Source organism: Squalius cephalus, assembly GCF_949319135.1.
Source record: "Squalius cephalus genome assembly, chromosome: 23".
Taxonomy (NCBI): Eukaryota; Metazoa; Chordata; class Actinopteri; order Cypriniformes; family Leuciscidae; genus Squalius; species Squalius cephalus.
In genome coordinates this window covers 14,665,353-14,693,303 of record NC_137144.1, presented here as the reverse complement: position 1 = coordinate 14,693,303, position 27,951 = coordinate 14,665,353, and the positions used below count along the sequence as shown (strand labels likewise).

At 36.8% G+C, this 27,951-nt stretch overlaps 1 protein-coding gene across 3 annotated transcripts in view; it reads right to left on the bottom strand.

Annotated features, from left to right (window-relative positions):
- The window catches only part of pot1 (protection of telomeres 1 homolog), a 37,095-nt gene extending 10,266 nt beyond the window's left edge, over positions 1-26,829 (bottom strand). Inside the window, exons 1-10 of one of the 3 annotated variants that reach the window (XM_079859277.1) lie at positions 26,770-26,829; positions 19,940-20,061; positions 18,651-18,729; positions 18,121-18,218; positions 13,257-13,364; positions 13,082-13,126; positions 12,438-12,543; positions 11,188-11,318; positions 10,295-10,588; positions 10,048-10,203 (exon numbers count right to left, since the gene is read on the bottom strand). In XM_079859277.1, coding sequence (XP_079715403.1) covers positions 10,048-10,203; positions 10,295-10,588; positions 11,188-11,318; positions 12,438-12,543; positions 13,082-13,126; positions 13,257-13,364; positions 18,121-18,218; positions 18,651-18,729; positions 19,940-20,059 — 1,137 coding nt within the window. In that variant the 5' untranslated portion in view covers positions 20,060-20,061; positions 26,770-26,829. Of the gene's footprint in view, positions 1-10,047; positions 10,204-10,294; positions 10,589-11,187; positions 11,319-12,437; positions 12,544-13,081; positions 13,127-13,256; positions 13,365-18,120; positions 18,219-18,650; positions 18,730-19,939; positions 20,062-20,378; positions 20,477-26,769 lie in introns of those variants that run through there. The other 2 variants (XM_079859275.1, XM_079859276.1) reach the window with 2 other exon arrangements.
- Between the last annotated feature and the right edge of the window lie 1,122 nt (positions 26,830-27,951).

Genomic DNA, 27,951 nt, shown 5'->3' with positions numbered 1-27,951 from the left:
TTTCAGGTCCTGCCACAATATCTTTACAGGATTCAAGTCAAGACTTTGATTATACCAATCTTAAACTTTTATTTAGCTTATTTTCAGCCATTCAGACACAGAAAACGGCTTTGCAACCCTTTCCGAACTGCCATACCTCAACTTATCCCTCAGCTGTTTTGGAAAATGTCTTAATGCAACATTCTGTACCTATTAAAGTTTTAAAGGCCACTTCCCCTCTATATAAAGCCTGTCTGTGTTCATTGTAATTTGGATAATTTTTAAAAATAAACTAATAAATACTTCCTATACTTTGACCTTTTTTTTAATCTCTATTCTAGTAGTTAAATTAATAAATGTAAGTATCAATCCAGCAGGGGGAGCTACGGCACTAGAGTTGAGCAACAGAGTCTCAACATTACAGTAAGATGGAAAGAAAAGAAATGTTGGTCCCCTGAGATCCCTATGAGCAACATGAAGACAGAGAGAGACCGAGAATCACTTAATGAACTCTTGTGCAACAAGATTGTCTTCATATTATGGACTTTAAATAGAAAAGAAGTGGATATGATATCAAAACACCTCTAAACAAGATGGTGTCAGATTATAATCAGGTTCTGGGAGTCCTCCTATAGCTGTACACTTCTGACGTCATATATGGGGTTTCGGGCGAAAGCCATCTCTTTGTTTACCCGATTTTACCTCCAAGTCTTTGTTTGTACAGAGATTTGAAGTAAGCCATAGTGCTGGCATTCACAAGAACTGGTTGGATGCAATACAGCCCCTAGGCAGTGCTTCTAAACAGCCTAAAAAGGCATTATGACAGAGCCAACCAAATTAATTGAATAAATTGAATGGTGGCATCAATTATTCGGCATCAATATTTGATTGAAACAGACTTATTCCATAAACGGAACAAGGTAAGGTAACCATATCCAAGAGTGCAAATTTGATTCAGCTCATTACCATCTTGATAAGCTGACAACTGAAAACTGGGGTGTGAGATTGGAGCTAAAAAGAGAAGTTGGAGTGTGGCTTGATAAAGTTGGCCTTGAAGAAACATGGCTGGATCTATTGAGAGAACCAAATGTTTTTCATCATATCCAACAGCAAAAACAGTCAATACAGTCTCACTAAACTCAGTGCTTTCTTCTTCTGAACAGACAAGACAAGAATTGATCAGAATGTTAATCTGTTCCACCATTATTTACAAAAAAAATCTTAAGATATGAGTGATACACAGTAGTCTGTTCTAGAAAACAAATAAATGGATATGCTGTACCATTTTATTACAACCATTACCATTATCATCATCACCACCATCATCACTTTCTGATTTTGAATACACTAAATAAAGTAATAAAGCTTCAAAAAGGGGGAGTTTTTAAGCGATGTCATAGAGAACCATTTTTGGTTCCTCAAAGAACCTTTCAATGAACAGTTAGCCATTTATTTTCTTAGTCTGACTCTGAGGAAACATTTTAATAATTGAAAAGAACTTTCCAAGTTCGGAATGTTCTTTAATTAATTTTGTATGTACCTATTCAAATTTATTTTATTAGCTGTTTATTATCTGTATTTTAGTAATACACTAATTACAAAACATTTTCATGGATACAAATATTTTCACTGTTTTACCATACTTTAAATTAAATGAATTTCAATTTAAACATTTTCCCACCTTAGTTCCCATCAAAATCCATGTTAGAATCTGATTTTTCCCCTTTGGAAGACAAAGGTGATTGTTTAAAAGACAAAATCAATATAAAAAAACCCCTTAAACTTAACAAAATAAAATCTTTTTGCTAAATAAATATTTAAAAGGTACACGGTGTAATTTTTTTTTTTTGCACAAAATTAACAACACGTCAATACATCAATCCTTCTTCCAAAACGTGTTTTTGTCTGATTCAAACCTGATTCACTATGGTAAGCCTATAAATAAGTGCTTAGACCAGTATATTTTAGACCTGTTGGCAGTGATGGAGTACTCGAGTCCTGGACTCGGACTCGAGTCCGACTCGAGTCCCTATTCTCTGGACTCGAGTCCGACTCGAGACTCTATTCTCAGGACTCGTGACTTGACTTGGACTGGCGGACTGATGACTCGTACTTGGACTCGGACTCGAGGATATAAAATCGGACTTGAGCATTCATCAAATGAATGACGTTGGATGAAGTTTCTGACTAAATAGGTTTTAAAATTTGATATAAGATGTTACACTTTTCCTGTTTTGGGCTCCAAGACCGGACGGGATCTCTTTTTTTCCTGCATATAAGAACGAGCAGAGAGAAAGCCCCAGCCGCGCGCGCACGCGCGCTCTCACCGTCTTCAAACAACATGAGCAGTGCTCCCTCCTCTAATATTAATCAATATCAATTGACACGACAGTAAAAGGTCGGAAGACCGAAGTTTCACGTAGATCATTCAGAGATTTTTTTTCTCCTGAATTGACCCTTCGCTAAGCCCCGCCCTCCTTAGTTACTGTTGCTATGCCTGTCAAGCTTTTGCGCCTGGCACGTCTATTACAGTATGTATGCACTGGTTTCAGACATTCCTAAGGAGATAATAAGTCATTTTTGTCGAACAGGTGAAAATATGAGAGAGCAAGACTGCAGTATGCATTCGAGGGCTATATCCACGACATAATATGCAAACGATTAGAGAATAATTTCATCAAAATTGAAACTAAAGTCTATAACATTAGGTCCCAGCGCAAGCAGCAGCCGCCTCATACGCTGACCATTCAAATCGGAAACACACAAAGACTCGAACACAGGGACTCGAGACTCGACTCGGACTCGACAGTTGGTGACTCGACTACAACACTGCCTGTTGGGATGTTTGAGGGAAATTGCGAACATACATCACTCGCCTCAGTCACCCGTGCGTGTCTCATCATATCCATAAATGGAGAAAAATTGCTCCGAGAATGGCATAGGTTACTTGTTACAACAAGCGAGAAAGTTGGAGCAAATAAATCTCAAACCTCCAGGGAATAACAAATGAGAATCAACATTAACTTTTGGAGATGTTGAGAACTGAGGGATTTGAAATGTAAAAAGCGTCGCTTTTAAATTTCAATATAAAAGCAGTGATGGCGTTTTTATAACTCAACAGGTGAGTAAGGTATTTTATTGAACAGGTAAAGATCCATATGTAGCTCTCTAACAGAGTTTATAGTAAGCATTATCTATTTTGTGAAGGGTCACTACATTATGGTTGCTATGCAATAATTTATTTTCAAGTGTCTATTAATGGGTATAGCGACATTAACGTCTTCAGCTAGTCAGCTTGAGATCCTTTCCATCTAAACTGGTTATATCTGATTAAGCCTAGTAGTGAATATTTTATGAGCAGTAGGATCACCATATTCATCCGTGTAGTCACGAAGAGCCGAAGCACAACCACAATGTTCTTCTGCAAAATGCATGTAGTTCTGTTTTAGAGTGCCAAAAGTTACACAGTGTACCTTTATCCTATTTATTCTCTATTGATGTCAATGGTGATTGGTCAGCACATCCGTTTCTCTCAGACAAAGCTACTGTACGGCTTCAGAAGACTTGGAACATAGCACACAAAGTTGCATGAACCAATTTTATGATGCATTTCTGTTACTTGCAAGTCCCAGTCCCAACTCACTTATATTATATGAAAAAGGAGCTTCTATGAGCATCTATAGCTTTGCAGAAAATGACATGAGAATGAGTACATGATGACAATTTAAATCCCATCCCATCAGGCTTGCAACATTTTCCTTGAGAAATGACTGAACATAAAGCCAATGGTAGAGACAAATCTACATATACTTGGTATTCTCCTACTCGAGCTCACTGCACGGTTGGTTACGCACAGCAGGGGAAGGAGCCGGGCTGCTCGGCACAGGTGTGCACTAGCTGGCATGAAGCTCTTCTGGCGGTGCTAGCAAAAGCAGCAGAAAAATGCCAACGTTCCTCAACTCTCACATCCTACATGAAAAATTCAATTACCCCCAGCTTTGTTGATGTGTGTGGCTGGATAGCACAAACCTTGTCCGGACCCTCATCTATATGGAAAAAACGAATGGGGCCGGGAAAACACGCTCCGTAAACAAGAAAAGATGCCTTTCCTGCAAACAAACCAATTTCCGTAACACGCGCTGGTGAAAATGAACAAATAGAGGCAAAGCGCACTCTTGAGAAAGTATTTTGTAAAGACATCAAACAATAATTCAAAACCCACGAGGTTACAGCCTAAGGTTTATGTATAAATATAATATATATTAAAGGTAACTCACTGAAAAACATATGGCGCTGACCAGATGGGTGAAAAAAACTTTGTTTAGCAACATAATGAAGTGTTTCATGACCAGAAGAACATACAATTGGATCATTCATCAATATGGATATGACGTAGCACACAATAAATAACAAAACGGCCAATGCAACACCCACAAACTTGCAGGAAATTCCAGGTTCAATATAAGTTAAGCTCTATGGACAGCATGTACCACATAAAATCATTTTAAACTTCAGTATGTTAGTTATGAATTTACAATAGAAGTCAACATGGTACCAATATACTTGATTTTTCTTTTATTATATTAAATTGATTTATTTGATTGAAAAGCACAAGTTTTTGGGTGCATTTATATTTAAAAAAATGTCCTAACCCTAACCATATAAAATAATTATATAATAATAATAATAATAATAATAATAATAATAATAATAATAATAATAATAATAATAATAATAATAATAATAATAATAATAATAATAATAATAATAATAATAATAATATATATATATATATATATATATATATATATATATATATATATATATATATATATATATATATATATATATATTTTTTTTTTTATGGTCATCAACAGAGAACAACATGAAGGGGAGCAAAAATAATTGTAATTTTCAAACTATTGCTTTAATGTGCGATTATGGTCCATTCATAATCCCTTGTACTTCCATAATGTGACTACTTCAGATGCAGAGCAAGTTACTATATTTTGAAAACTACACACAACTAATATTTAGAATAATGATATGGAATAATGTGTACTACGAATGTAAAAGGGGTTCACTTTAACCTCAAATGTTCCTTTAAGACTACATACTGCATCATAAAAGCATTGTTATTTTTCTAGTCCAGGCTAGAATATGGGCTGCCAAACCTTGGAAGAAAAAAAAAAAAAAAAAATAGCTGTGCAGATTTCTTAAAGTCTGTAACTCTGCATCTATTCTCTCTGCTCTCGCTTCTCTTTTCAAAGACCCGCTGCATTTTTTGTCAGCAAATACTGTGCTTAAGACAGACCCTCCATTGTCTGACAGCTGACAATTCCTGAAGTGCCCTACCACATGCTTGCACAAGTCATATTTAATAAGAGTGCTTAGAATATAATGTATTATTATGTTTTTAAATCAGTGTAGAATAATTTTAAGATTTAATTTTTTATTATTATTATTATTTCTAGACGAGTGCGAGAATGCCTGCTGACAGTATGCTGTGCTTGAATCGTTAGACAGTTAAAAATGCACTAATATTAAAATTCTGGCGCATTAACAATAATCATTTTAATGTTCTGACAGGTAATCAATCAACAGCCAAAATTTAAATAAATCTATTTTGTATAAATGAAAAATAAAACACTAAACTAAAATTACTAATTTTAAATGCTATAAATGAATGTATACCATTATAATGTACAGTATGAAAAAAAGGATATACATTTTTAGATTTGCAAGATTAATCAGTGTAAATTATTAGTGTTTTAAAGATTGACTCTAAATGAGTATTAGATGAAAGCAAATGTAATCTATCTGTAAAAAGAGAAATGAGCACGTACGCTTAAAAATCAAGGTTTCAAAAGGTTTTTTGTTGTGTTTTTTCCAGCAATGCCATTGAACAACCATTTTTGGTTCCACAACATAACCTTTCTGTGATCACTTCTTAAAAGAACAATGTTTTCCTTACTATAAAGAACATTTTAATAATCTCATCTAAATAAACCTTTTCCACTAGATATAAAAAACTTTTGGTGCAGTGGAAAGATTTCATGAATGTTGAACCATCAATGACAATGGAAAAGAAAAAATAAATAAATAAATAAATAAATAAATAAATAAATAAATAAATAAATAAATAAATTTAAAAATGCAGGATTTTGATTGATTGTTCATTTGTACATATTTGTGCACATCTGTATTTTTTAAGATCTCAGACAATTGCAGAACAAATGTCCTATGATGCCAAACGAAGCCATAAAACGTCATTCATATCCTCACACACACATACAATCTCTCTCAATGGATAAGTGTCATATGCAGGCTGTCTGAAGCGATTACAGTCTGGGTGTTAAGTTAACCCAGGTGCTTGATTTCTCTCTCACTATGAATAATTGATAGTCACATGTGTATAGAGACAGGATATCACAGTATACTGCATCAGCTCCAGCCATGCTGCAGGTGCTCGTATTCATTTAGGATGTTTTAAGCAGATCGGACACCCTTTCCTTGAAATCCAAGTGGCCAGAGTTGCATTTGAGATGCATATTACAACCTGGTGTAAACAGCAAATAGTCTTGCCTATGCTAAATCTTAATACCAGGCTATCATGGGACCCTATGATAATCTGGTCCCATGGCTCAGGTCTCCTCTCCTATGTAATTCTGTGATTTATCCCTTTTTATTTTATAATTCGTTAACATCTCTTAGAAATGTAATCTCACCTCTCCTAAACAAGCCACACAATTTGAGGTATCATGCATGCCTGTATGCCCTGAATTGTAATTCTTAGGATTAAGTTGAACAAATCTGAAGTAAAAGTAGTAGTAAAAATGTTTTTTGCCCTTCATATTGTGCACATGCAGGCGTCTGGCACTACTTTAATCTCTATTATTATTGTATGAGGCATCCATTCCCAGTTTATAAGAGAGATGACAAGGGCATTTGGCAACTGGCCTGGGACTCAGATGATGCAAATGGAACAAAAAGCATGCAACAGAGACAATTTCACAAGACAGACAGGGAAAACCATTAGGTGAAAGATCTGGTGTGTCCTCAGAGATTCCCCAAGAAGATCCAGTGGAGAAAAAAACCCAAAATAGTAATTCAACTCTGACTTAAATAGGCCTTTAAATGCTTGATGCCACAAAGAACTTTGAACAAAAAGTCAAAATAGTAGAAATGTATTGCCATTAAAGTGGAACATTCCAGGTGATTTGTAATAAAAAAAGAATCATATACAGATTGCCTCCTTTAATGTGTGCCACACTAGACATATGATAAGTGGAGGGTGAGTGATTTATGTTGTAAGTCCAAGTCAAGAAAGTGTGTGTGCGCAAACCCCCACAATGAAGGCCCCCATTCAATATGACAGCCGTATTGATTTGGCCTTCTCTCTCCTCTCTCATAAAGCTATCTCTCTCAGACCACTTAATCCTAATGGCTGGCTTTATTCGCCTTTTCTCCCTTCTCAACACTGAGCTCAAGCAATTTCACACAATATTAGAGACGATTTCGCCCAGGATATTGATAATGGTGGGGAAATATTCTGACTCAATGCAATCTTCAGTGGTTAAAATTGCATTTTGGATCATTGGGGATTAAGTTACCAAAAAAACAAAACGTAATTTCCTTAAACATTTTCATCAGTGTATTTTACTGATACTTTTATTATTAAATACCCTAATGCGTTGTTCATCAATTTCCAATTTGAAACAACCTGTTTGATGCTTTGCAGGTTGGTCAGACATGTGCCAGTGGTTCTTAGCAAGAATAAAGCTGCTGTCACCATTGCTCAGCGAAATTTTGCAGGTGAAACCCAGTCATTACAATAGGAATAAGCATAATTGGGATTTTTGTGTGAGGGCAAAAAGTTCCCATGCAGATTTCCTTCAAGTTCAAGTTGATAACGTGAATTTGTGGCACTGACCAACAGAAAGCTGCTTGGTTTGAAAGTGACTTCTGTGTGAGCAGAGCTTCATACATCTCAACACTGACAATGGACCTGTTTTTGCAAGTGAAATTTTGCTAATATGACCACACTAAGTTGCAAAGTGGACCAGACATTAGGCTAAACATGAACTATGAACCATCCCAAAAAGCAAAGCTCAAGCAAGACTGACCATAATGTAATATGGCGCTGTTCCATGATGACATTCAAGTGGTCTTACAGGGACTGTACAAAACACATAGGGTTTCCCTCTGTGGCCTTTTGCAAAGCCTGCATTGATATAGGCTCAGACAGTGGACTACAACAGTTGAGGAAGTAATTAGATCAATTACATATGTATTCTAATTAAAAATTCAATGAAGGAATTCAGCAGGTCATGGCTGAATAGAAGCTCTAACATCAAGAACTTGAAAAGTCAGAAACTCGCTGTTTCTTCTTTTGAACACTCTGTTCACTCCACCCACCTTTGTTCATAACTCACACAGTGCATATCCAACAGAACCACTATGCTGAGAGCCAAAAGAAAATGCTGTACTGCTTAAAGGAGAACTCGGCAACTCTAGCGAACTCTAGTCACTTCTTCGCTGATTTTTCCTTTTGTTGTCGCATGTTTTCCCCACGAGCTCCCCCTACAGCTGTGGTGGGGCGTATATTTCACAACACGGTCGTAAAAAACTCACTTGCGGCGGCCTCCTCCCCCTCTCCACCGCTGCTCATGTGCGTTTGTTTTGATCGGAGCAAGCCAACTGTATCGTGTGGAGCTATGTCTACCGAGGTGGGTAATACATCATACATGCGTGTGTGTTTATGTCGAATTGCCGTAAAGCAATTCGTGTTTCGCGCTCGTTCTCGTTCTCGCTTCTCACGAGACTTCCAATTTCTATCTTGCCGGGACGGTAGTCCCCAAGTTGCAAGGTTGGTTTTCCGCCTGGGAACGCTGGGGGGAGCGGGGAAAGTCACCAATATCACCAGAAAAGGTTGTTTAACCATCCAAATGAATTCTAGACAGTTTTATTTAGTTAAAAAAGTTACCAAGTTCTCCTTTAAAACAAAAACCCAAATCACCATCCTCTTTGAAATATTGCAATAATGAACCAAAAAATGTACAATAACAAAAAGAAAGTAACAATCTGGGGCTCCAAAAAGTAGTATTTTCAGCCCTGCTCCTGTTTAAATCTTTATAGAAAGGAAGACAAAAATGTAGCCAGTAGTTCTGGAGACTATGCGTTTCAGAAGCCGTTATAAGGCAATCAATTGGAGAGGACATTTTGATGGGTTTTTACAATGGAAACAGGCAGGGCAGGATTGAAGTGAGAGCAGCAAACACAATCAGTAGACTGAAGCGGAATGAACGCCTACCAAATAAACCATGAGAAGATGTTGCCCACAAGTGTCCTACCTGACACCTAATTCATCATTAAAAGTGCTGGAGTAGGTGCGTGGGTCTCCTGCGACGGATGGTTCAAACAGGCATTAATAGTAACAGTCTCATAAAGGATGCTCTTGTGGAAGAGGTTGTAGGCTGATCAAATGAGATTACTGCTTCTGTAGAATAGGCTTTCTTGCAGGAAGTGCAACATAATCTTGCATATCTATAGAACAAGGGTGTCGAATCCTGCTCCTGGAAGACCTTTCTACAATGGTTAGCTCCAACACACCTGCTTATAAAGTTTCTAGGGTTGTATCTGAAATCTGTCAAGGTACTTATTTTGAATATTATTTTATTTTGAGCATTAAATTATTCATTATTTTGAGCATTAAAAAGTATGGTTCTATATAGTATGACTGTGTGTAGTATGAATGTAATCCGGACGTACTACATTCGACATGTTGTCATGTGACCTACCAGCATCAGTTGTGTAGCTTCACTGTCATTCACAAATTCTCTCCCATGGCCTCATGAGACAGTAAAGTCTCCATCAAATGCACTACCGGAAAATGTAGGTCATCCGTGAAGTATGCGATTTCGGACACAGCCTAGTACATTCTAGTGCTCCTGAAGACCTTTCTTAGCTGGTTCATATGCATTTAGTTCATGCTGGATTGCGACCCTCCACAAGCAGGATTGGACACTCCTGCTATCAAACCACTGCAAGATCAATGGCAAAACTCACCTTTAAGTCTTGAGCTGCCTCCATGTGATTGTCATAGACCATAACATTGGCTGTCAGGTTCATCCTGTCTTTAGCAACAGTGGATTCTCCTTCTAATGCGTCGGATGCAACAGCAACGTTCAATAGGGGGTGTTCACACTTGGTCCCATCCCACACCTGATCAAATTGGGAAACTGTTAGTTGTACAAATTGTATTTAAGATTCAGATTTTGAAGATTCAGATTCAAGGTAAAATAGCAGAAAGCACCTTGAGTAGGATACAACGACTATCCATGACAGCCTTGGCCAGCAACTGACAGGTAAGATCAAAGTACATCCCGGGATGTACCGAGGACAGCGAGACAGTGGGGTCATTGGATATCAGAGACTGGCTGGCAGCCCATTGGCGAAGCTCCTGCACTGTATTTTTATCAGATTCTCCAAAGTGAAATGATTTGCTGGAGGTACGAGGGGCTACTGGGCTGTCAATTATTCCATCGAATGTGACTGCAGACCAACCATAAGTGTTCAAGAGTGTCATGCAGTCATTGAATATTTCTGCCTGGGAGGAAATGGGAAAAGATACACTTAACCTTAAAGTCTGAATGACTTGAAATTCGAGATACTCCAGAAATTCATCTTGATACATGTCGCCAAGACATTTATTTGGGTTTTAGAACTACATTTGACGTTTTTAAGATTTAGGGTGAATTTACACTGACAGATCTTTAGTTGTTGGGAGGTCGGCAAACTACTGTGCTATTGCACACTAGTAGCGGCTCCTACTCAACTGCAGTTCATGTAAGACACATTATTCAGCTCTACACAAATAAGATGCTTCACATAAAACATGAGGCTTTCCAGAGACTCTTTCACAAATATCTTGGTGATGTATTTGTGATTTCAGGGAATATGTGGTACTGCTAGATTGCTTTAAGTCAGGGGTGTCAATTTCTGCAATTGGAGGGCTGCACTCCAGCAGAGTTTAGATGCAACTTGCTCTATCGCAACTGTCTGGAAGTTTCTAGTAGGCAGGTGTGTTGAATTACAGCAAAGATAGCCCTCCAAGACCAGAACTGGACAACTCTACTTAAAGCACAAGTGGGTTTAGGCCCACTTTCAATATTCTGAAGAATGAATAAACAGGTCAAACCTCCTCACCTTGAATCTGTGGAGTCGGATAATGTCCCCAACTCTGAAGACGACTGGGTGATCCTCCAGTTTCTTAGAGAAGATGTTGCAGCTCACTTTAACATCTGATTGATCTGTGATCTTTAGTGCAGAGCAGTAATCTAGTGACAAATAATGGGGTACTGACTAAAAAAACTCTAGCTTGAGGTTTATGCTGTTGTGACTATGCCAAATGACCAAATGAGGTTAAGGCTTAAAGTACCGTTTGTACTGTTAAAGACATAAGTAGCCACACTTATGCATCAACATTTTATAAACACTTAAGAGTGTTTTGATTACATGAAAATGAATGAAAAGAGTGTACCACATTTTGCAATTTTCTTTAATTTGATGATGATTTTGCTTGCACAAACATCACTTCTGCGTTTGCCCAAGCATTTCAAAACTGAGAAAATGCATTGATCCAGGATCAATTGGTCACCTTTTGGAGATGATGCAAAATTCCCTCCACTAATTACACTGAATGGGTGCATACATTCTCTTCACTTATCAAAAAAATATTACTTCAACAAGCCAATTGAGTATGACAGAGACTGATTTCTGGCATTCTACCATAGCGTACGTTACAATCCAAGCCATGATCAATGAACTAAAATGTATTTGTAAAATTTAAGATGTAAAATTGCATGAAGGTAGTATAGTAGTATAGTGGTTTGACAATAATTGGTTTGCATCAGCTTTTCTTGAGATGTAGTCTGCGACTTGATGGTATAAATGATCTTATTCAAACACTGCAGAGAGCAAACCTCATTGTTCACGATCAGCAGTACAAGCCAAGGTCGCAGTTTTGTTTGGGCTGTCTTTGAAACATTATTTGATCACTGGAGTGCAAAGAATAAATGTACAAACTAAATATTAATTAGTTTTTGGTAACACTTTATTTTACAGTCTCCTTGTTACACGTTACATGTAGTAATAACTATAAATTACACATAATTACATGCGACTAACCTTAAACCAAACACTAATCCTTACCCTATATTAAGTACATGTAGTTATTATTACTCTGTACTTAAATGTATAATTACACTGTTAGTTACACAGACACCTTAAATAAAGTCTAACCATGTTTTTTTCCCCTCTGTTTTGATGGATATTTCGTAAGTGGCCATAAAAGTCATTTAGAAAGACATTTTTCCTTTGGACTCACTCTCCAGAGAGCTCAAATAACAATGGGAGACCCTATTACAGCCTTGCTGGGATGAAGGAAATTCACTGACCTGAACCTTTAGAGGGGAAAGGCGGTTTGAAGAAGGTCACCACGCCATAGACGTTCACCACTGTCTTGTGCTTCAAATTGTTTAGAGGAACATAAGTGTATTTGGCCTTCACAGAAACAGGGAATATTGCCATTAAAGGAATGTTCTGGGTTCAATACTGTACATTCAATAAAGTTAAGCTCTATAATCTCATTTATGGCCTAATGTTGATTACCACAAACAGAAAACTGAAATATTTTACCATAATATAACATGGTTACAATAATGCACAATAATTATATCAGATATCAATTGTCAATGTCAACCAATCCAATGGAGGCAAGAAAACGAACACTGAGCAAGTTTCCCTGAATTTCTTCATTTAGTCTAGACTGAAAGTGCCTGGAGGCATGTAGTGTTAAATCACTTGATCTGGCTCAAGCAAATGTAAAAGAGGTTGGCAAATTAAAAGGGACGCTGTACTCAAGTGAAGAAACAGCCAATCACACAATCATACAGAGACAAGCTGACAGAGACAGTAGACACAAGCCAATTTAAATAAAGAATCTCCTTGATCTCGGGCGGATAAACTGCATATATGGTATTAGGACAAACTGGAAAGGATTTTTCTCTTATATCTACATGAAAAGAAATGCATACTGCACCTCTGAACAGGAGGGACCTTGGGAGGGGGCAGCCGAGGGACATACCTATCAAACATCACAAAACAAGCAATTGAAAAAAATATTAGAAAAAGTTGTTATAGTAAGAAATATGGTTTTCATGATGTTTAAGAATAGGATGGTGGGGATTTTAAAAATGCAAGCACATAACACTCACATAGACACAGGCATCATTGCCATCCATCTCTAGCTGACAAGGATGTAGTTTGTCTCTGAGAAAAGATGGAGACTTTCTGATAGTGAAGTCTGCCAATAGGACAACATCCTAAATAAAAAAAAATCATTGTTGTAATGCATTTCATGATGTACAATTTTTCGAAACCCCAGAGACAGATAGGTTCAGGTGCGGGTCATTCGTACGAATTCATATGAATTAGCCACCTCGTAAAATGCGTCCGAATTGCCGTGAGATAGGGTTGGATATTCATATGCAGCTTTTAAATATGCAGACTGCTATATCATTTTTAACTTCATTATATACTGTGTGTATAAATATAAATAAATATATTATTAATAACCTGTTTCCTTTGGTAGTTGAAAACAAGAGTTTCAATGTCAAAGAATGAATTCTTCAAAGAACAACAAGAAGAAAAAAAAGCCTGTTGTGACATAAAAAGCAAGGATTTTTTTTTTCTTTCTATTTTGCCTAAAGATTTTTCTGGCTATTACATTTCCTTATTTGTTCCTTGTCCTGTATATGGGATTTTCTATGCCTGCTTTATCACCCACAGGAAAAAATCATAAATTCGATGGCTTAGAAACAACATCTGCACAACAAGCCACATGATTTGAGGTATCATTCATGTGTATAGCTCAAACGGGTTTATTCAAGTCCCCAAAGACAAGTATGAGCAATAATAGAGATTCTTGCTTTGGCAAACACCACTAACAATGACCTTGAGTGGAAAGGACTACCAAACAAATGGCGTCTCATCCCTTAATCTTTAGGATCAAATTCAAGCTTGTGATTATTTTTAGACTTCAGCATCTGGATAAATTAAGATGACTTACAGAACGTATCTAAGAGTTTAATCCTTGCCCACAGGTATTCATAGATTAGACCGATAATGTTTAGCTCTATCATTATATAGGAGCTGCCAAGTATCATGATAGCTCATCAATTCAAAGCTTTATCTTATGCCACTGTTTTAAGAATCGCTGTTACCCATGCCAAATGGCAGTTTTATAATCTGTCTTCCAAAAAGCTCCTGGCAACAACAAAGAAAGTTGGAGGTTGTTTGTCAAAAACTTGTTTTCTACACTGCACTTCATAAATTACTTGTGTTTTTTTTTTTACTGCTGTCATACAATGAAACGCTAATGACAACTAACCATTGCATTTCACAATGTTCAACCTCCAACTTCGAGAATAGGAGGTTTCAGAGCCAAAGTTTAGACCCTTCCGGGAAATATAAGTGGTGACATGGCATGTTTTTTTCCAGTAAGTAACAGATAATTTTGAGAGTGACACAAAGGAGGATCCTTGGGGAGTAAACGGCAGAGTTTTGACTGAAGGCACGTCTCTCAAGGCCGATTTTCTCTCTCAAAGCCATTGTCTGTCAGTGGGGAGCTGATCTGAGCTGTGACCATTGTGTTGCTGGAGGAGAAAGGCAGAAAAATACTGGCTATGCAACTGCAGTGCTTTGCACCCTCTCAAACCATCTTCACACAAATTAGGTTACATCAGATGACCTGTTTTCAAAGTAAGTGAACTCAGGCAGAAATATTTGCCACATAGATATGGCAGGGCTTTCATGTAGGTAGATAGCATTCAAACTAATCTACTTCTAGAAACATATACTGACATTCTCAACATAGCAACATTATTTATGAGAACATTTAATATTTTTACCATAAATTACGTTTTAAACTGGTTATTCATTTAGAAGATGTTTCTAGTGATTTGTTCAAGTGCACAATTGTTGTTCTTGAATTGGCCCTTCTGGGACACAAACCACTTGCATTGTATCTTAACCAGGCACAACATGATAAGATTTCAAGACTGTGGACCAACAATGCTTTACTGTGGGTAGGGCTACTCAACACGATGTGACAAAAATAGAAACCAAACAACTGACAAAATGTCTTGTCATGCATCAATTGTCACAGTTCCCACACTTGTTAGGACAAAATCTCCTATTAAAACAGACGGGATGTGATTTGCCACACCAGACTTGGACAAAACAGTTAAAGTGCAGATCTTTAAATCACTAGGGGTGCAACAATCAATTATTTTGATAATTGATAAATCTGTTGATTATTTCTAGGATTAAACAATTAATCGGACTGAAAAAAGGACAAATTATTATTTTAACCAATTTTCCATCATGAATAAAACAGTCGCAAATGCCATTTGTGACAGTCAGTTAATATGTAGTTAACTAAAAGTTGTATTCATGATTATTTTGATTATGACGATATTAATGCACTTTTTATTTGGCTATTGAGTTGTATTAGAGTAATTTAGCAATCTTTGTCTTGAGAGCATTAGGACAGTGATTTTTATTAATAATCCCGAATCAAAACTTTTTTTGAAGCATTTGTCATGCATTAAAATGCTCAAAATATATATACAGTATCTCACAAAAGTGAGTACACCTCTCACATTTCAGCAAACATTTAAATATATCTTCGCAAGGGACAATACTGTAGAAGTTAAACTTGGATAGATTTTAGAGTAGTCTTTGTGCTGCTTGTATAGCAATATACACTGAAAATAACTCATCATACAGCCATTGTCAAAATAGCTGGCAACAACAGTGAGTACATCCTAAGTGAACATGTCAAAACTGTGTCCATAGAGTCAATATTTTGTGTGTGAGCACCATTGTTATCTAGCACTGCCTTAATCCTCCTGGCCATGGAGTTCACCAGAGCTGCACAGGTTGTTGCTGGGATCCTCTTCCACTCCATAATGACATTACAGAGCTGCTGGATGTTAGACACATGGCGCTTCTCCACCTTCTGCTTGAGGACGCCCCACAGAAGCTCAGTAGGGTTCAGGTCTGGAGACAAACTTGACCACTCCATCACATTCACCTTCAGCTTCCTCAGCAAGGCAGTTGTCATGTTGGCAGTGTGTTTAGGGTCGTTATCAAGTTGTTCGGCCCAGTTTCTGAAGGGAGGGCATCATGTTCTGCTTCATAATGTTGCAGTACATGTTGGAATCCATGTTTCCCTCAATGAAGCGCAGCTCTCCAGTACCAGCAGCACTCATGCAGCCCCAGACCATGATGCTACCACCATCATGCTCGACTGTAGGCAAGACACAATTTTCTTGGTACTCCTTACCAGGGCGTCGCCACCCATACTAGACACCATCTGAGCCAAACAAGTTTATCTTAAGCTGTGTTTCCACCGCAGGAACTTTCCCCAGGAACTAGGAACTTTGGGGTGGTACTCGGTGTGTTTACACCGCAGGAAGCAGGGTCTAAATGAAGTTCCGGGTAAATATTTCCCCCTCCGAAAGTCCCTGCTCGCGAGGTAGTACTTTTTCAAAGTTCAGGAGCTTTCAGGGGTGGGACTTGGGCGCTGAACATGCTGATTTGTTGAGTTCATGCCGCATTTTGATTGGTTGACTCCACGCAGCATTTTATTCAACCACCATCTGTTGCGGTGCGTGCAGTAACAGTCGTCTGCTATTCAAATCAACAATGGAGTTTAAAAAATACGACAGATGGACCGACGACGAGTTTCAGGCTTTATTAAGCTTAAATTCAGAGGATGAGATCCAGTGGGAACTGTAAAGTCGCACGCAGTCCTACGTCACCGGACTATTTGCCTAATCTTCACGGTACTTTAGACCGCGGTGGAAACGCGGTTAGCAACCGGTCTGGGGGAAAACTGTTTCTGGTAAAAAAAAGTTCTTGGGACAAATTGTTCCAGGTAATTTCGGTGGAAACGCAGCTTTAGTCTCATCAGACCACAGGACATGGTTCAAGTAATAAATGTTCTTGGACAGGCTGCTTTCAGCAAACTGTTTGTGGGCTTTCTTGTGAACCAGCTTCAAAAGAGGCTTCCTTCTGGGACGACGGCCATTCAAACCGACTTGTTGCAGTGTACGGCGTATGGTCTAAGCACTGACAAGCTGACCTCCCGCTTCTGCAACCTCTAAAGCAATGCTGGCAGCACTCATTGCACTCAACAGCACTGTTTTTTGAAGCCAGTTCTGCACCTGATGCACAGCACGAGGACTCAACTTCTTTGAAAACTTCGTCTTGGAAAACCTCTGTATGACCCTTGCCTGTACTGTACCAATCGTCTTATAGCCTAGGTCTAGGTCTTTGTGGAGAGCAACAATTCTAATAATCAAATCCTTAGAGAGTTCTTTGCCATTAGGTGCCATGTTGAAGTGGTCAGTATGAGAGAATTGTACTCAAAAGCACACATTTTAACTGCTCTAATACAAGATACAAAAATTTGTAAGGTCCTGTCAAGCAGACAAAAACATGAACATGATGAACATGATGAGACATGTGGTTTTGCATGGTTAAATGACGTACAGCTATTATCACTTAGGGTGTACTCACTTTTGTCACCAGCTATTTTGACAATGGCTGTATGTTGAGTTATTTTCAGAGGACAGTAAATATATACTGCTATACAATAGTATTGTCCCTTGAGTAGATATACTAAAATGTTTGCTAAAATGTGAGGTGTGTACTCACTTTTGTGAGATACTGAAAAATATTGACATGACAAAACAGCATGAAACCATGCCTTGCTATTTTTACCAAAATATTTACTGAATTTTGCTTCTTGGATTAAACATTCTGAATATTTTGGGTATAATGACTGTTTGGTCAATGCTGAAAAAAAACCCCCCAAAAAACAAACACAAGTGAGCCTTTATAGAGCAAATACACAAACACTGAGATGAAAACCATCAAGATCTACTTTAGCTATATGACCCTGTCCTCCTCCTCTTCCCTTTTTATATCTTGGCAGCCTGAAAAATATGTACATATCCATATATTTTCCAAATACTCCTATGAATATTTTAAAGTTTTATAGAAGCCTACCCCTTGTCTGACAGACTGGGAGAAGTCCTTGGCCAATGTGCCAAAGAAAATGACGTTGATTGATGTATGTTCAGTGGTACTCTGAGGGAGGTCCTCCTCTGAGAAAGAGAGTGAAAACAGCAAGGACAGAATGAGACTGGCTTCGCTTTCATTTCAAGACTCAAAATCTGCAGGACTGAGAGCTAAAAATTATAGACATGAGTAAGTCTGAAGCATGCTTTGAAGAAGCCACTCCAGGCAATCGAATTGGCCTCATATTGTGCCTCTTTTCTCTAGATACATCACAGCATAAAACCCAGTGGAAATATATTAGTTAACATTTTAATGGAGCAAAGCCATGCAGTCTGGACGGCAGATTTTTCTATACAAATCTTTTAAAACCCAAAGCACCAGAGCAGCTTTAAACAGGATGCGAGGTGTGAATGCCAGACAGATTGAGTGTCGCTGCTGACAAAACAGATCAGCTTGATATATCTCAAGCTTGTTCATGATCTTTGTCTTTGAATTGAAATTCAAATGGGGAAACTCACCTCTGATCTCAGCTCTAAGCATTTCGATACCATCTTTCTGTGCGCAGGATATCACAGGACCTTTGTGAACCACTCTAGCCTATCCAGAGGAAATAACTCCAATAAGCACTTGAAGAACTGAATAGCAAGAGTTATTAAGTATTAAGACAATTCCTCACCATATAAACTTAAATCAAATGCACATCAAAGAAAATTCTAAATTACATTTCAATTAAAGATATGTGAGGATTGATAAGTTTTGTCAAATGTATGATGTACTAGTAGTTCATGCAAAAGCAGTTGCACACTTAAAGCGAACATTGGAAGACCATCAATACAGACCAGACAATAAATATTTGGTGGGTCTCTAAGGAATATCACCCAACAATGATATATTTACAGGAAATGCATTAAAAAAAGTAGTATATATATATATATATATGTGTGTGTGTGTGTGTGTGTGTGTGTGTGTGTGTGTGTGTGTGTGTGTGTGTGTGTTATATATATATATATATATATATATCGATATCAACAATTCTCAAAAATATGTACAGCAGCCTAACAATTAAAAAGTGCCCAAAACAATTGAACATTTGATATTTTTAATATTTGCCTATATGAATTTTAATATACATGTAATACTTTTGTGACCATTCAGATCTCAAAACAATATGGTAAATCATTATTATTATTAATTATGATATTTTAAATATTAATAATTAATAATAATAATAATAATAATAATAGAAATCCATTCTTGTTTAGAAGTTAATAATAAATTAATAAATAATAATAATAATAATAATAATACAAATTAAATAATAATAAAAATAATGTTGTAGTTGTAATCTAATGAGAAATTTTAACAAATGATTTCCTTATAACTCATGATATAACTGTTATATAACTGCATATAATATGCCTAATAACAGATTGTTATTGTTATTAATAAAATGATATATATTTAAAAAAAAAAATTCATTCTTGTTTTTTATAGTTGTAATCTAACAATCATTTGTAGTCATTATTGTGTCAAAAAAGGAAACACCATCATTAGAATTTCCTCATCATTCATATAAGAAGTTATTTAACTGCATATAATAATAATCTGCATTGTCATCAGTCATAAAGCAACATGGATTAAAAGTACAAATGATGTCTTGCTCTAATCAAAATGAATGCACATATGCCATTTTTTTTTTTGAAACTTTTTTTTGAAACTTTTTTTGTTTTGTTGTAATTCAGTGTATAAAGTTCAGAGGATGTCTGCGGTCGTTAAAACAGAAACCACTGAAAGAGCGGCATCAAACCTTAACACATCTGTGCGAGGGGTCAGAGGTCACTGTGAGGCCTGTTATAGATGTGCGCTGGAGATGAGCAGGGACCTTGGCGTCTAGGTCAGATGAATCATTGACTTTTTGTACTGGCATGTCTGTAACAATAAGAAAAATAACTGCGCATGTTTCCAAGCAAAAGAAAAAATGTGTCATGAGAACTAAGGCAACATACTGTGCCAAAGTCACATGGCAAACCTCTCAGAAACAATTAAGCCCATGTGGCGTCGAGCCACAAAAATAGACGTTTGAATAATTAAGAATGAAGAATTGCATGTACATGCGTGTGTCCTTGTGTTTGAACTGATAAACATTAACTAAAAGCATCTTGAGAAAATGGTGTGGATCAGAAATTATACTAATTAATTCTGAAAAGACTACCGGTGCAGTTCGCCTTCAATCAGTGGAAGCAAACCTGAAATGAAAAACCTCTCCATTGAAACACGAGCATGCACAACAGCCTATCCAGAGGAAACGAAGTTTCATTCTATGGACTGGATGAGCTTCTTGAAGACCTGAACATCTGGGAGAGCGTTCCATCGAGGGTCTTGATCTTTTATAGACCTTCTGGCCTTTACCGTCCTCGAGCACTGTAGAGTCTCGAATCTCGACCCCTCGTAAACAACATCTGCTGGATGCACGTGCAAAAGGGCTCCGATTTAATCTCTGATGAATCAAATCATAAAACAGGACTAGAGGTGTAAAAATTCATTGATATAATAAAAAAAGTTCAATGCATTGATCACAGAATTTAATGATTTATTATCATGCAATCTTAGATTCTGTGAATCAGCTTGATTTAAAGATGGTCTTATGCCCAATACATAACGGTGGTTATGGAATTTTTTTGTTATATGATACAAATCTATAATGCATATTTAACAGTTTACTTAATGTCTATTTAGTTTGAGTTAGTTGTGTTTTGTTCAGTTAGTTTGCCAACATTAAATAATTTTATAATTAATATACACTCACCTAAAGGATTTTTAGGAACACCATACTAATACTGTGTTTGACCCCCTTTCGCCTTCAGAACTGCCTTAATTCTACGTGGCATTGATTCAACAAGGTGCTGAAAGCATTCTTTAGAAATGTTGGCCCATATTGATAGGATAGCATCTTGCAGTTGATGGAGATTTGTGGGATGCACATCCAGGGCACGAAGCTCCCGTTCCACCACATCTGGTGAGATCTGGTGACTGTGGGGGCCATTTTAGTACAGTGAACTCATTGTCATGTTCAAGAAACCAATTTGAAATGATTCGAGCTTTGTGACATGGTGCATTATCCTGCTGGAAGTAGCCATCAGAGGATGGGTACATGGTGGTCATAAAGGGATGGACATGGTCAGAAACAATGCTCAGGTAGGCCGTGGCATTTAAACGAAGCCCAATTGGCACTAAGGGGCCTAAAGTGTGCCAAGAAAACATCCCCCACACCATTACACCACCACCACCAGCCTGCACAGTGGTAACAAGGCATGGTGGATCCATGTTCTCATTCTGTTTACGCCAAATTCTGACTCTACCATCTGAATGTCTCAACAGAAATCGAGACTCATCAGACCAGGCAACATTTTTCCAGTCTTCAACTGTCCAATTTTGGTGAGCTCGTGCAAATTGTAGCCTCTTTTTCCTATTTGTAGTGGAGATGAGTGGTACCCGGTGGGGTCTTCTGCTGTTGTAGCCCATCCGCCTCAAGGTTGTGCGTGTTGTGGCTTCACAAATGCTTTGCTGCATACCTCGGTTGTAACGAGTGGTTATTTCAGTCAAAGTTGCTCTTCTATCAGCTAGAATCAGTCGGCCCATTCTCCTCTGACCTCTAGCATCAAGGCATTTTCGCCCACAGGACTGCCGCATACTGGATGTTTTTCCCTTTTCACACCATTATTTGTAAACCCTAGAAATGGTTGTGCGTGAAAATCCCAGTAACTGAGCAGATTGAGAAATACTCAGACCGGCCCGTCTGGCACCAACAACCATGCCACGCTCAAAATTGCTTAAATCACCTTTCTTTCCCATTCTGACATTCAGTTTGGAGTTCAGGAGATTGTCTTGACCAGGACCACACCCCTAAATGCATTGAAGCAACTGCCATGTAATTGGTTGATTAGATAATTGCATTAATGAGAAATTGAACAGGTGTGCCTAATAATCCTTTAGGTGAGTGTATAATGCAATAATCATATCATTCATTTTTGTTAATATAAAGCCTGATTATTTTGCCAATGTCTCACTATAGTGCACAATTACCCTTGTGAAAAAATAAGTACATTTTAGCCTACAAACTACAGAGACCGTAATGAGACACTGTGATGGAAAAAAATATGAGATGGAACAAAAAAAATATGTTTCAATAATTTTGCGTTCTATCGCTAATGTTTTGTGTTCCTCTGAGAAACTTTCCATTTGCTTGCAAGTTGCAAAACATTTGAGTTCTTTGGGAGCAAAAGCAAAGATTCTCGGGAGGGAACGCAAACATGTTGCGTTTTGAAATAGGCCTATATCTTTTTTTTCTCCCATCTCATATTTTTTCCACCACCATGTCCCTTTAGCGGCTTCGAAAAACATACTTTAAACATTATTTTAAAGGAATATACTTTAGTGCAAACTGAATGTTATGTTTTCAAATACTTAATTTCATGTTAAATTGCAACTAAATGATAATTATAGTTTAATCAAAGTTCATTCATAAGTACATCTTTATGAGCTTAAATTTAAACTATAATGATTAAGTCGGTCATACTTATGTTATTTCATAATTCAATCGTCTTTGAAATATGTCAAAGTTTACTGTCAAATTTAACGAGAAGCATTTATGGTAAACTAAAATATACTTTTAAAATATACTATCATGACATTACTATTGAAACGTTTAGGTCACGATTTCAAAGTATAGTTGCAATTTTAGTTAATTTGAAATATATTAACTTTAAATGCAATATCGAATAACAATATAGTTAAAATTATAATCAAATACTTTACATGTGCTTTAGTATGTTATTCAAATGTTCTTCTTCAAAACATAAAAAAAAATTGAGATGCCCCGAAATATCAGCAACCGAAAATTGTGACCGAAAACAGACGTTTAATTAGCACTTCTCGGATAGCATGTTTTGACTGTGCTCAGTTTCAATTTCGTGCACACAATGTGGATAAGCTACAACAGTTAAACATGTCAGTTTTGTGGACACTAGCTCTGGATTGACAATATTAGTTTCTTGCTTTTAATCGATAATGACATGTTTTCTTAAGTCTAAAATCTTTAAGTTTGTTCTGTTTTCCGTTGATGCGTTAACAAAACTCGCCTGCCATCCATTAATTGCAAAAAGTAACTTTATTACTTTTAATATGAAGCAAACCAATTCAAAAACCAATCAAAATATGATTGCAACCAAAATCATGTCAGAACAGAACAAATATTTACACCTCTAAACAGACCATAAAGAGCAACAGAGCAAGCTGGAAGTGGAACCAATGGACTTCAAACCTGCCGGCTAAGCCTCAACTCTCTTGGCAACACGGAGTAATTCGGGACTCGATTTGGATGAATCTGCTGAAAACACCACCTGACTGGTGGCCCCCTGTTAATTTGGGTTAGAGGCCCCTGGGTAAAAGTGTGTTAAACTGAGTGGGCTTATGGGCAAGACAGTCTCCATCTTCACTGACCTTGAAGAGTGTTTTTAAATACACCCAAAATAAAGTTTCCGGGTGATAGAAAGTCCACCTCTGACAGGACATCTCCTCAGATCGAAAAGCCGATAAATCCAACAATTTACACTTCACTGAAAGCACACTGAATGATTCTTAGAGTTGTTTAAAAGGGTTGGAATTAATCATGTCTCCTCACCTCAATTCAGAACTGAAGAACCATGACAATAAACAGTGACAGAACTAATGTTTGCATTCCCGGTTTCAAATATGTCCCTGAAAAAAAAAACGTATTTAGATGTCTTGGCACTGCAGATATATTACACTGCACATTTTGATCCAGTTGTGCTATTCGCCCCAAGACTGCGTACAGAAGACATCATTACACAGGGCATCAGGATGAACCGTAGTGATGTTGTTTATGTAGCGCTTATGAATATTCCTACGCATTTCTCCCAGGCACTCCAAAAAGGAAATTGAAACCTCCGAAGTGGAACGGAAAGGAACTAAGCCTGCACAAAGTGAATTAGGCTTTACTGTTAAAAGCACAGAATTCAGGAAAAGACAGAAAAATCAATACATTGTGTGTTTAATTAATTCCTGAAGGGATTTCTCAACTCCAAACAAGAATTAATTAACCTAGACCGGATATTTTTTTTCCTCCCTTTTCCAAAATCATAAGCTAAAAACACTATGATTCAAAGTAAATACACCATTTTACACCACAAACATCACAGCAACACACAACCAGTTGCATCTTGAAGAATCTGAACATGCTTGATGGACAACAGTAGAAAAATCATGTTTGCAGGGCAAAGAAAAGCTTTTTTTTTTTTTTTTTTGCTGGAAGAATTTAAAAAAGGTTTTTAAAATTCATTGAAACTACTCTAGTTCTAGTGATTTCTGTTAAGTCTGGCCAAGAACCACCAACTTAGGGTGTTTGCACTTGTAGTTCAGTTCTCTTGGTTCGGACCAAAAAAGAGAATAATACATTTAGTCCTGGTTCACTTAGCATTCGCAGTGTCATTTTTAACACCAGACCTTAAGATACAAAACATAACGAATGAGGATAAGGTCAAACCTGGACAGATTTTATGATGTATATTACATCTAAACAATGCTGTGTTCTGGGCTAAATGTGCATTTGTATATGGTGGTATTTTTAACAGCTGAGAACTCACAAATTAAACACACCCTTAAGGGCCTTTCACACTGAGAGACACAAATGTATGTTGTGATGACACTCTTGAATCGAAACAATAGATCCGTATGGTGCCATTCTCACCAGGCGTAATCAATCGCAGCGTGACAAAGCGAGATTTTTTTTTCAATGAGTGTGTGATATCATGTCAAATGTTTTTGAAATAAAAAAGCCTGTCGAATTGCACTACTTGAAAAAAAATAGGCATTGCATTAACCATGCTTTAATGCATTGTATTTTTAGGGCTTGCATTTTTATGGGCTGAAATTCAACATGGTTGAATATTTAAGCTGTGAATATTTCAATTAAAAACATTTCAAACACGTTTTCATTATTAAAAATTAAATAATCCATATTCACACCTTTCATATTTCACTTCCAAAATATTCAAACTGTTTAAAAATACAACCTATAATATTCAACAGGCAATTTTCGGTCCATTTTATTTCGCTTTGCAAATTCGCTTCCACAAATTCAGTGGTTCAAATTCGACAGTAAATTCAACATTGACATCCAGGAACTGCAGGAAAAGCAGTAGATTGCCGAGCATACTCTCCATCTGCTGTTAGTCAACCTCACCAGCAGATGGTGCAAAAGCGCGTGTTGTTGACGAAGACCAGCAACAGTTAGAACAAGACATTCATTCATAAAACTCATTTAAAGCAATGTGTATTTGTGATTATTATGACGCGGTTTTATGTTCAATTCAGTGTCTTCACGTTTACTTTTGAATATTATAGGTTGTATTTTTAAACAGTTTGAATATTTTGGAAGTGAAATATGAAAGGTGAATATGGATTATTGAATTTTTAATAATGAAAATGTGTTTGAAATGTTTTTAATTGAAATATTCACAGCTTAAATATTCAACCATGTTGAATTTAAGCCCATAAAAATGCAAGCCCTAAAAATACAATGCATTAAAATGCAAGCATGTTTAATGCAATGCCTATTTTTTTCAAGTAGTGCAATTCAACAGGCTTTTTTTTTTTTTCAAAAACATTTGACATTATTTTACTTCCATAATATTTTTTCTTATGTTCAGGGCTACCATATAATTCAGTCTTGTACAAAAAGGACTTTTATGCTTGATATAAAAAAAAATTGGTTGTAGACTTGTAAGCATTTGGTGCTTATGTAAAAATGCCCAATTTACAGAAATGGGCACTGAATAACTATAATATGTTAGACTGGACAAGTAAACCTTTCACACATGCATGGCCCTGTGCTGTGTTTAAATGGATATATTAGAGTGTAAAAATAGCAGAGCGCTTCAGGAACATGGTAATGTGACCCTATGAGCTCCTGTTAACAAAAGGCTTCAGTAATAATGCCAACATCTCAACAGTTAAGTTAATGTTAGAGGAAACAGCTCCTCAGGCACAGTTACCACAGACACAGGCTAAACGATAATGACAATGGGGGAGAAAGAGATATGGTCCACTTTATTTTTTCGGAATGTGGCGAGATAAATGTTGTTTAGCTGCAATAACTGCTGGCCTTTATGTAATTGAGTTTCTACATTGACGTTTATGCAGAAGAGCGGCTGCCATTCCTGTCAATGATAACGTTAGCGATATCATTACACGAGCCATCATCATGAAACAACATCGCTCGCGTTTAACTTTAACATTAATCACTTAACTATGTCTCTGATTTAAATCTAAAATCTTTATATTAGGACTTTCTAGACTGCAAGAGTATTTAATGCATCTTCCGTTTCACAAACAGACGTTTCATTGCAGTATGCATTTCTTAATGCCAAGCAAATGGAGCCGCTGTATAAGCAGCAGAAGTGTAAAACACTTGCACTTCTCAGGTAAACAACAAAGTTACCTTCTGGTCTAGCTAACTGCTGCTTAAGTTACTCAATGCAAGCTGTCTGGCATATTCATTCCGCATATTTCTTTCTGACAGCTGAAAACTACTGCATACAGCTGAAATGTCAAACTCACTGTGTTCTCATGCACCGCACGCTGTTTCAGCTTCCTCCTCCTCCTGGAGGTTTGAATGGACGGCGCGGGAGCTTAATGTACCGGATATTACGTCACTAAACCGTGCATTAAAAACCCGCGGAAATCATATCGCTTGGGAGCAAAGACTGTAAAAAAGGGAGCAATGAATTATTTATAGCCTACGTGAATATTTGCTTTAAGACTATGATATTTATTGACACTGAATACCTTTGCTAACTTATGAAATACGAAAGCAAAACATTATTCCACAACATGGGTTATATTTAAAATGTATTTTGTTTTTGTGTAACTTAGGCTAATATAAACTGTGAAACAGTTATGAAATCGTAAATAATGGAATAGATAACATAAAAAGCAAACATTGGATTTGGACAACAGATATGGTGAATAACGAATTTATGAATAATTAATTAGGAACATAATGTGATCAGGTTAAGAAATTAACCAGGGCTCGGTATAGCAAAAAAAAAAAAAAAATGTCAGTAAGGATGACCATAATTATATAGCTTATTCATTATATATATATATATATATATATATATATATATATATATATATATATATATATATATATGTATACTATATATATATATATTTTTTTTTTGGATAGCCTATATTTCACTGTAAAAAAAAGGTTTCTGCCTTAATTTTTTAAAATACAATCAACGTGGATGTCATTTCAACTTTAATTTCATTGGACTGACTTAAAAAAAATAATATTGTATAACTTATTAAAAAAAAGTCGAAAATTGCTTAACTTATTTTTGATGAGTTGTAGCAATGTAAAAACATATGTTGTCATATCTTATTGACCATGTAATTTTTACAGTGTTATTAATATTTTATGTGGAGCTGCATAGATCTATTTTTTACTGTCTTTTGCTTACATAGCCATACCATATGTAATTTTTTTTAATTTTTTTTTTTTTACTTATTCCGTACTACGGAGTAGCCTACCCTTGGGAAGCCCCTGAAGGGACCTTTGCAAAAGTAAGAAATATACAGACTTTCGCATGCGCACGAGAAAACTATCGCGTGCTCACGCGTTACAATTTCCTGTTTGCGTTATAGTGTCATTACTACAAATGTGGGAATAGGGATGAGATGAGAGTGTGCTTGGAGCATGCCTCCAGAGATTTGTCTTATTATAGGGAGATGAGA